The sequence below is a fragment of the Diospyros lotus genome, chromosome 15 (assembly GCF_014633365.1).
Source record: "Diospyros lotus cultivar Yz01 chromosome 15, ASM1463336v1, whole genome shotgun sequence".
Taxonomy (NCBI): Eukaryota; Viridiplantae; Streptophyta; class Magnoliopsida; order Ericales; family Ebenaceae; genus Diospyros; species Diospyros lotus.
Window position 1 is genome coordinate 4708708 of NC_068352.1, and position 10885 is coordinate 4719592.

At 34.7% G+C, this 10885-nt stretch overlaps 1 protein-coding gene across 1 annotated transcript; it reads left to right on the top strand.

Moving 5' to 3' along the window:
• The first annotated feature begins 1587 nt into the window (after positions 1-1587).
• Positions 1588-8061, top strand: LOC127792325 (ATP-dependent 6-phosphofructokinase 5, chloroplastic-like). The gene is made up of 5 exons (XM_052322787.1): positions 1588-1719; positions 7335-7475; positions 7682-7798; positions 7875-7979; positions 8026-8061. The coding sequence occupies exons 1-5, from the start codon at positions 1588-1590 to the stop codon at positions 8059-8061; spliced, it is 531 nt and encodes a 176-aa protein (XP_052178747.1).
• The last annotated feature ends 2824 nt before the right edge of the window (positions 8062-10885 follow it).

Genomic DNA, 10885 nt, shown 5'->3' on the forward strand with positions numbered 1-10885 from the left:
ATAGTTTAATAAAACCATAGAAGTTGTAAATATACCCAGCGTGTCTTGACTGCATTTCTAGAGAGTTTTGTAACAGCCCACTCCTTAGGGCGTGTTATGCCTTAGGAAATTTGGTCTATATATTTTTTTTTTTTTTTTATCTTTACATTATCCCGAAATTCCCTAAGACCTTATCTAGTGCGAGATATCTACACTAAAAATAAATACAAAGCGGAAGCTGAATCGAACCTGCTCATACTGGACATGACATTCATTACAAAGTTAATTCATAAGCGTCTGACAATAAATACAATGTACATAATTCTTAAACTACTCATATTACAACATAACATGGTACATTTACTCGCCTCTCGATGTCTCGCGTCACTACATCTCACCAATCTCGGAATCATCTCTGCAAGTCCCGACTAGAACGTTGAATGTTCCAGGAGCGAACCCAAGTTAGATGATGAACCATCTAAGTAAGGGTACATAATGCTATGTCATGAGTGTATGCAATGTCTTTCATCGTAGGTGTCAACTGCACCTCTCATGCTACCTACCATTTTAGCGGCCACCTCTTTCGAAGCCGGAGTGTATGGGTGCACCCTTGGTAAGGCAGCGATGCCAGTTCGTACCCCCTACGGCCTCATATTCGTGTGATCGATGATATCAACGTGTATTTATGCATTTCATAGTCATGTATGCAGTCTACATGATGGATACATATCAGGGCATGTCAATATGATGAAATCATTATCGAGGAAGTACCACTTACCTTCTAGAGCTTATCGGACTACCTCGATATTCGTGTCCCACCTCGATTTGCGTGCCAACCTCAAAATTTGCACGAGTCACTTCAACTTAAGCCTCAAAGTATCCTATTCACCATAATTATTTAAATAAACATTAAAACCTATTTTTCCATAATTTCTGGCATTTTCTATAATTTTCTCTCTATTTCTTCCTATTTTCCTCAATAATTCCAAATTAAATATTTCTAAAAATATTTTCTCAAATACTTCACTACGATAATTCATAAAATAATATTATGAAATTTCTGGAATTTTCTAGGAAATTTTACTCACCTTAACTTAGTATCTCCGATTTCCTCGATATGCGTGTCATCTCCTTGAAATGCGTGCCCAGGCTGTTTTCTTCTCCAAAATATCCAGGATATTACCGAAATATAATTCCCTATTTTCTAGAATTTTTCTAGGATTTTTTGACATTTTTCCAATTTTCTTTTCTTTTTCTTCCTTTTATTTCTTTTTTCTTTTCTTTCTCCTCCTTTCTTCTTCTTCTTCCTCCTCTTCCCGCCTCCTGCGCCTGCAACTTCTTCTTCTTCTTCCTCCTTTCTTCTTTTTCTTCTTCCTTCTCTTCTTCTTCTTCTTCTTCTTCTTCTTCTTCTTTCCTTTCTCTTCTTTCCTCCATGGCCGAACCAGCACTGCCCGCGGCCGCCGCTGCTGCCAACGCCTCCGCACGCCTCCACCGCCAGCGGCTTCTGCCTCTCCCAGCCACTGCACCGGTCGCACCGCAGCCTGCCACCGCAAGCTGCCATCGCGGCAGCTCCTCAGCCTCGCGTCCAGCTTGCTGGAGCTCGCGGCCATGGCTGCCATGGCCGCGGCTCCACTGCTTCGGGTCGCCTCCCAAGCCTTCAACGACCCCGCCGACATTCGCGCCACCATCAGCAAGCCGCCCCTCGCCGCAAACCTTCGCGACCAGCTTCCACTGCTTCGCGTGTTGCTGCTCTGCTCGAGCTTGCAGCCATGGCTGCCGCAAGCTACTGCCTCCCACTCGGCCCTTTATCCTCTTGCTCTCCAATATATATATATATATATATATACTGTTGCATGCTTGCCTGCCACGCATATCAGAAAGAATCCACAAATCTCGCCTCAAATCTTGCTGCCATTTACTTCCAATTTGCGTGAATCTCGGCCATAAATTTTTTGCAGAGGCATGGCCTCATTACGCTCACATAGATCACATTTAATGCTTCCTTCTCAAATCTTTTCTCTTCCTCAAATCTAGCTTCCAATATTGGCCATTGCAGCTTCACAGAGGCTTGGCCATCCACGCCCACAGCCACACATACATATAAATACATATATATATATAATTATATATTATACTTTAAATCAAGAGAAATTATATATTAAAACCCAATTTTATCATAATATTACTTGGGTAATTTTCTTATTGCAGCCATGCCCTCAAACACCGATTAAACTTGCATTTTAATACCAAAAATTCACAATTAATAACTTAATAAATTTTACTTGATATAGATGATTTTGCCCCAATGTCCTTACCGGACTGTCGATTCATCCTAAAACCATTAAAGGGTTGCTCATTACGTAAAATCGAACCCCCCCTAGGGTTCCGTTGATTTTTCGGGAGTCTCATACAACGATTCGGTTTCACAGCTTAAATGGCAGCTGTATTTTAGCTGTACCGAAAATCGTTCCGAATTCAATTTCTTTCGATACCATAAATCCTATCTCGATACGCTCGTCAAGACCATATAATTTTCCTCAGACAATTTTACTCTGAGGCATTCCCTGCAGTTGATTCGGTACTTAAAATTGCTATAAAATCAATTTTTCGGTATTTTACACTTATCGAAATTACGTGGCAACCTCATACGAACATGAGGTATTACAAGTTTGTTCACTCTTTACTTCCTAAGCAGAATGAAGTTAGGTTATCCTCGGGGTAGTATCCAACCTAGGGCCGAGTTTGGTTTCAGGGTTAGCCAAGTCTTTAGGTGTGGTCATGTTCTCCCTTCGAGAGAGCGGTCTATTTTGGTGATGAGTATTAAGCTACTGGTTGTTGACCGCTGCATCCTGGTAGATGATGGTTGGTGATATGGGCCCAACTATCGACTATCATGACTGGCCACAGACGAGTCATGACAGCTAATACTGTCAGTAACCCACCTTTTTGACATCTTGCATATCAGGGTATTGTGTGCCGGGATTTGGGCTGCATCCATTGGGGGACTCATGTGACTGAATGTTTGGCCACGTGCATACATTGCTGTTTATTTTATCCAATAGTTAGCTAGTCATGAGCACTGCATTGAGTGTATTTTCCTATGTGGGCGGGCGTGACTTGATGCTTGGTTTTATGGGGGCCTTGTATCAGGTTTCTGCCCATGTGCCACTGTATTTTATATGTGTGCATTTACTTGTTGCTTGATGCCGGCTTTTGATTGAGATTGAGACCACAACTGTGACAATGTCGGGTACACCGCGCTAGTTATATTTCCACACACGCGAGTTCTTTTGGGTTGGCGTGTTGTGACTCGGTGAGGTCGCTCCCACTTGAGGTTTTCTTTACAAGTTGCAGGTTCAGTTTGCACTGGCTCACTCAAGTATATATCATGGGTTTGGGCGCCAATGTTTTCTTTTGTGGGCCCCAAGACCCTGTAGGTGCGCATTTCTTTTATGCACGAGATACCTGGCATTTGTTTGTTGACATGGACATGCTTTGCATGGATACTGCATGTTAGGTGCAGGGTATCTGTAGTGCTTATTCTTGTTGTCCGGTCCTTTTGTATGAGCTTGCTAAGTCTTATGACTCACTCATTTGCTTCTCTTCATTCCAGGTAAGGGCAAGGACAAGATCGGGGATGGTCCCAGTGAAGTTTAACTTCTTCGTAGATGGTGTACAGGGCAGGTCGAGTTAGCTTGATCTTATGGCTTTTTGTACTTTGAGACTTTGGGGATTACAACGTCTTCTGTGGAGGGTTGTGGTTTGGATTTGTCTTTGGCCAGGGATTGTAAATGTAACCTTGTCAGGCCTGTGGTGTTTTGTTATGCATGGGGTGTTTTGGATTTTGTTTCAAATTTTTCATATTCACGATCAAGTATATTTGAATGTGAGTTGCATGCATGATATGTTTTGTATTCATTATTTGGGACACCTGCTCGGGTTCTGTGGCTAGTCTGGGGGACCTGGGTCGGGGTCCTACAAATTAGGGAAGGATTTTTTCTCGTCATTAATTCCGTAGCTAAATAGCAACTTTCTTGTAATGAAAATTATGCAATCAGATTTGATAAATCAAAATATAAATGAAAAATCATTTAAGTAATTTTGAATCACACAAATCAACAATAAAGATATAATATTATATAAATAATATATTGTATTTTTTAATAAAGAAGAGCAGCCTCACTCGCCTCTTCCCTTCTTCCGGCTTCTTCCTTCCTTCTTCTTCTTCTTCTCTACTTTCTTCTCTATAAGTAGTGGGCTTACTCCATTGAAAAGGAACAACAAAATTCACTGTGGAATTATTTTCTAAAAATTCTCATACTCTTCTAGTTTTATTAGTGTTCAACTATTATTCTACTTCGCTATTATACTCTAAAATTTGTGCTAATTTATCAGTCTGTAAACCGTTGTACACTGATAAACAAATGCCAACTAGCCTCTAGCACATTTAGTGAGGCGGCGCTGAATCTGTTTTAAAAAAATTGTCACACAAGACTTGATTTTTTCACCCTTGCACTAATTTTGTTTATTTTCATATACTATTATGCATTTATTTTCTTTTGCATTGTGTTGTATTTTATTTTATTATTTCGCTAACAATTAAAATACTATATTTTATTCCGTATTGGCTAACAATTTTAAATTAGATAATGAAAGGCAAAAAGTATGAATACGTTGAAAAAAAAATTTATTATATTTTTCTAACGCCCTCTCATTGAGAAAAACATTTATAAATGTTTTTCTCAATGAGAGGGCGTTAGAAAAATATCAATATCAAAAGGACAAAAATGAAAGGAAATGTGCATGAGAAAGCATTAATACAACCCCCATCCCTTTCCCCTTCCCTCTCCTTTCTAAGTTCTAACACTTAATTATATCTTATATTTGGCAGTTTTTTTATCAAACGGACTCCATAATAAAGGAAAGGCCTTTTTATTTCAATTTCATAAAATAATATCAATCAGAAGCTTCGTTGCTTCACAGGTAAAAATTGCAGCAGCCCAACCACCTGTTAGGATTAAATTTTACAAAAAAATAAATAAATTCTTTTCCAAATGCATAGATAGGTTACATAATATTATTAACCATTCATATTACTGTAGTTTCAGCAAAAAGAATTTTTTTAAAATTAAAATTAATAAAATCTTATTTATGTTCATAAGAAATATTAAAAAAAATATTTTCTAAATTAGAATACACAAATTTAATTAGTGATTTTATATATCAAAACATAAAAAAAATAAAATTTTTATAATTTTTATTATTTATCGCCTAGGGCCCCACCAACCCTTGAGTTGGCCCTGCCCTTGTCGTATAATAACAATGGTTAATTTTTTTTTTAAATTTTGAAAATGCAATCCTCCTCTACTTTCCTTCTCTTTGTTAAAACAAAAAATAAAAATATAAAATTAAAGAACACAACCAGATATGGAACCCACTAGTATTGGCTATAATTAAGGAACTCATGAAATTAGGGTTCCTCCATGGAGCTAATCTAATATGGAACCTTAAATCCTAAATGTAGGTTCCTATGTAGGTTCCTCTGTGGAACCTAGATGCAATTTGCACTATAACAAAAACAGGCATTAACAATAAAAAATTAACGATGATATTAGTTTTGGTAATTAATGTAGTATTATTAACGACTAAATATAAATCTCGTTGTTATAAGATAATTTTTAACAACAGAAAAAATAAATCGTCGTTAATATATCATTTTCCCGTCGTTAATGACTAAAATTTTTAATTCAAATCATAAAATAAAATAAAAATTATCGGGCATGAAATTAAACACTACATTTGAAAAATAAATAAAAAGTTTAAAAATCATAATATTATTAAAAATTTTATTATTTTAAATTTTAGAAATCATAAAATGAAACAATATCGAGGGATTACATTATATAGAATGAAGTCTAGGAACTATCTTGTCAATCTATTTTTCTCTATAAATAGGAGAATTTTTTGCTAAGCTAAAAAATTTAAAAACCATAATATATGGATGATATTTTATCTTATATTTGATAACAATATCATATATCACTATCTAATATATATAGACATTGTAACACAATTAAATGTACAATTAAGTCATTCATAATAAACAATTAGAGAAGTGACATGTGTTATTCTTGTTAAAAAATAAAAAAAATATTTATTTAATATATTTAGGTAGTGTTTGTTAAAATTAGCAGAATAAGATAATATCAATATAAGTTCGGAATGGTTTTCGAACGAAAATATGGAATGATTTTCTCCTTTAATAGTTATACTATAAAAAAATTATAGGGGGTTAATTTTTATTTTTGAAATTTAAGTGTTATGTATATTCCAGATCCCTCTCTCGAGATTTACCCTAAGTGCGATGAAAGTTTTGAATTTTTATTTTTTAAATTGTTTTCATGAAACTCGAGATTTACCCTAATAATTTGTAGATGATCTGCAGATTTCGTTTAATATAATTTTATTTATAGAAAACAAATTAATTATTTGAGATAACAAATTATTAATAAATAATTTAATATATCAAACTAATTTATTATAATTATTAGATTTATAATATAATTATATTTTTAAATAAATATTAATTTGAAATACAATAATTTAAATTATTTAATAATAAGATTTTATTTAAATTATTTTATTTTTATTAATTAAATAATTATTAATATTATTTTTATAAATTATATTATTTTTATTTAATTATTAAATATTAAACAAACTAAATAAATTGAAGAGGCGGGAATCTCCCCCGCCTCTTTGCTCGCCCCCTCCCCAAAATCTCTAAGTCCCCAAACCTCCCCCAAATCCCCAAGTCCCCCCTCTCTAGCTCTCTAGCTCGTCCTCTTCCTTTTTTCCCAGCCCCACAAAAAACCCTTCTCTCTGCGTCTCCCTCGATCTCTCTTTTTCCCACCATTCGCCCTCACCCTCGCCCTGGCTCTCTCGTTCTCGCCCTCACTCTGGCTCTCTCGCCCTTCTCCTTCTTTCCTAGCCCCCCAAAAAACCCTCATCTCTACGTCTCTCTCGATCTCTCTCTTTCCCACCCTTCGCCCTCGCCCTCACCTACTCCATCACCCTCGCTCTCGCCTCTCGCAGTTCGCCCGCTACCTCGCCATCGCCCTCGTTCTCGCTCACAGGCTCGTCCGCTGCCTCGCCATTGCCCTCCCTCTCGCTCATTGGCTCGGCCTCGTGGCTTGCCCTTACCCTTGGCCTCGCCACCGCTTCCTCCTCCTGTCGTCGCCGTTGCTTCCATCTCTATTCGCCGTTGCCAAATCCGCCCCCGTTTGCCGTTTCCAGTATTACATTCTTCATTATTTGTTCTGTTTAGATAATTTAATTTCTTCATTGATTTTTAGTGCCGGAAAAGACGACTGAAAGTGGCAGTAGTTGGTATGCCAAAAACCATAGATAATGATATTCTGCTAATGGATAAAACTTTTGGTTTTGATACTGCTGTTGAAGAAGCACATCGTGCAATAAATTCAGCATACATTAAGGTGCAAGTTTCATTTAGTTCTTATTTTGTTTGTTGTGCATTGGTGCAAGTTGCTTTTAATTCTTACTGTTGCCCTTATTTTGTTTGTTGTGAATTTGGTGTACTTATTAAATCATCCTTCATTTCTTGGAGTTATGTACCTATAGTTTACAATCCTTCCTGGTATTAGTACCTTGATTTTTGAGTTTTCTTTCAATCTTCCAACAGGCACATAGTGCTTATCATGGTATTGGCATAGTCAAATTGATGGGGCGTAGTAGTGGATTTATAGCCATTCATGTCGCGCTTGCTAGTGGACAAATTGATATATGTTTGATCCTAGAGGTACTTAATCAGGATATTTAATAAAATTTCTTTTACTTGAGCTTAGATATTTATTTGATGTTTGCATGCACTTCAGGTACCTTTTAATTTACATGGACCGCATGGTGTCCAAAGGCATATGAAATACCTAATTGAAACAAAGGGATCAGCTGTTGTCTGTGTGGCAGAGGGAGCAAGGCAGGTGAGTTATGTCTCAATTATTGGCTTCTAGGTCAAACTGTATTCAGATAAATGATACATATGTATATGTTGCAGTCCCATGATCCTATCTATGTATGCCTTTTTTTATTACCTCATATTGAAACAAGTTTATGTAAAACAAGTGAATTTTCTATGTTTGATATATAAGTTGGCAAGCCCATTATGGCTTTTATATTTTCTTGACTAACATTGAAAAACTGTTGGTTTTACTACCTTTTTAGTTGCTTTGACCTCCCTATTGTTCACTTGTAATAATAGGTTATTTTAATATAATTATAAAGTATATTATTTATAACAACCTTTAAAAGAATTTTAGTAGCCAATTAATTATTTTTTGTTAATATATTTTATGTGAGAGGGAGAGCCTTGGTTGCAACAGTATGGTTGCTCTGGGATCAAAAGGTCACAAGTCTAGGTCAAGGGTCTTGTATTTATATAGCCTTTGACATCCTCGACAGACAATTATCTATTAGAATTGATGAGTAATTGACAGTTTTTCCTTTGCATTTTAAATTTTGGCTACATTTTGTAATCTATCAATTTCAAGTATTGTTTAAATATATTAATCTCATGTGTTAAAGAAATTAAGAGAAGCATTGGTGCTCAAAAGCTTTTCTATGTTCATCTTTAATTTATTGAAGAAGTGTTGTAAGTAATTTATTTTAGTTGTATTTACTCACAATTACAGTTAGGGATATTTTTATTATTTTTTTTAATCGCAAATTTAAGTTCTTGTAAAGTAAAGAGTTGGATTAGGTTGTTTTCTTCATTAATATTTTCATCAAACACCCATAGTATGTTTTTTATTAAGATAATATGCTCTCAGCTTCTGCAAATGCAAATGACCACACTTAAGTACTGTAATAATTAATGTTTCTTTTTTACTTAAGTTTGAATCTAAGCTCTTTAGCTATTTTTATCTTTATTTATTTTGTTAGATTGTGTTACTGTGGAAGGCATTTTAAATTTATAGTGCTCTGTCTCAACTGTTTAGGTTAGGGACAATTGCTTACTCTCAGCTTGTTGAATTCTATACATATACTTTTGCTTGAACTGTTATCTGCCAAAAGTTTTAACTTTTTTGAATTATTAATATACATGTAAAGAATACTAATATAAGAGCTTTGTTTCTTTTAGGTTGGTAGATATATATATGTATATCTATATATATATGTACATGAATACTGATAATACTTTTATCCCATATTCTCGTGCTCTGTAATTTAATCTATCTCTAATACTATCAATTTTTGTTGTATCTAGTACGATAGATAGGAATTGGATGATAGACTTTCTGACTAGTATGTTAATGGAGTTGATAATTATTTGTGATACCAACATTGTTCGAGATATGTATTTTGTGAGTGATAGGATTTAATCACTCCCTCCAGGTAGTGGGTGATCACCCATTTTTTTAAATTTTGAATGCTTAGTATTATATGTATCCTGTGAGTGAAAGGATTTAATTACTCCCTCCGGGTGATGGGTGATCACCAATTCTTTTTTATTATTAATGCTTAGTACTATATATATCCTATGAGTGATAGGATTTAATCACTCCCTCCGGGTTGTGGGTGATCACCCATTTTTTAAAAATTTTAATGCTTAATAGTCTATGTATCCTGTGAGTGATAAGATTTAATATGTAACGACTCGTCTAGTGAGTCTTAGATGTTAATTATATTTTTATATAATGTGTTGTATGTGGGCTTGTTAGATGTCAAAAGTAAGTTATGAGTGAATAAGAGGTTAAATGGCATAAAATACTACAACGTGTACACCACAGATGATGAGAGAAATCAAGTGGGTCCAGTACACATTGAGAGAGAGCAATGGAGAGATTTCGTGCATTGGTTGAGCTCACCTGAGTTTCAGGTATACTATACTTGAAGGGTGCTTGTTTTATTATATTTGTATTTATAATATAATCCACTTATAATTGATGTAATCCACTTATAATTGAAAAAAATTTCAAATTCTTCTTCATAAATCCTAACATAAATTGTTGTCCAATGATTAATTATATTACATAGGGTATGTTTTTAATAAACAACTCATGCTCCGTTATTTTCTAAAAAATTTCATAAGATTCCTTTAAAGATTTTGTTGTAGGTTTTTTTTTCCATGCCTATAAACATCATATATAAATAATTCTATTTACCCCCGACCTTTTTTTAGATTTTTGCAAGTATAGCTTCCGTTGTTGACTTATCGGGTATGAAATTAAATTAGTTCTTAGAAATCTTTATTTTCCTTTTTAAACTAAAAGAAATTTAGAATTGCCATGAATGCAAAAAATGGGTGGTTGTAGACAATGGAAGGTCGTTTAGAATTGCAGTGCCAAATAGAGCTAGTTTTGTTGAATTTGTGATAGAGATACACAGCAGTCATAACTGTTAGGAAAAATGGAACAAATTCACCAAAACTTCTAGAATAAAATTTTACCAATTTCACAAAATCTCCTTAATTTGTAAGAATTTTCAAGAAAGCTAAATATGTAAATAACTGTCCAAATTGATCAAAACTAGTGACACCAAAGACACAATTTTTCACAATTTTTACTCCCTAGGTAAGTTAAGATATGGGAATAAAGGCTCTTATAGCTATCAACACAAAGCTAGGAGATCTTAATAATGTTTTTTGAAGAATTGTGAATGTAATAGAGCAACCCTCACTTGTGCATTCCTGAAACTGAAGCTGGAAGAAGTTGCAAGCAATACCATTAACACTTATTTATATAAGACAATAACTATACTATGTATCTGATATTTATATACAATGTCAGCTTGTGCTTGTAGAATGCATATTTAGCATGTCACATGGGCATACGTTGAATACATTTACAGTATCTATTTTGGAATGTCCATGCTTAATGGCTATTGGATG

Bases quoted from the DNA above. Each gene is read 5' to 3' on its own strand.
- LOC127792325 (XM_052322787.1), top strand. From the start codon at position 1,588: ATGGCTGCCATGGCCGCGGCTCCACTGCTTCGGGTCGCCTCCCAAGCC. The intron at 1,720-7,334 runs GTGTTGCTGCTC...ATTGATTTTTAG, and splicing joins ACCAGCTTCCACTGCTTCGC to TGCCGGAAAAGACGACTGAA. The intron at 7,799-7,874 runs GTACTTAATCAG...CATGCACTTCAG, and splicing joins ATATATGTTTGATCCTAGAG to GTACCTTTTAATTTACATGG.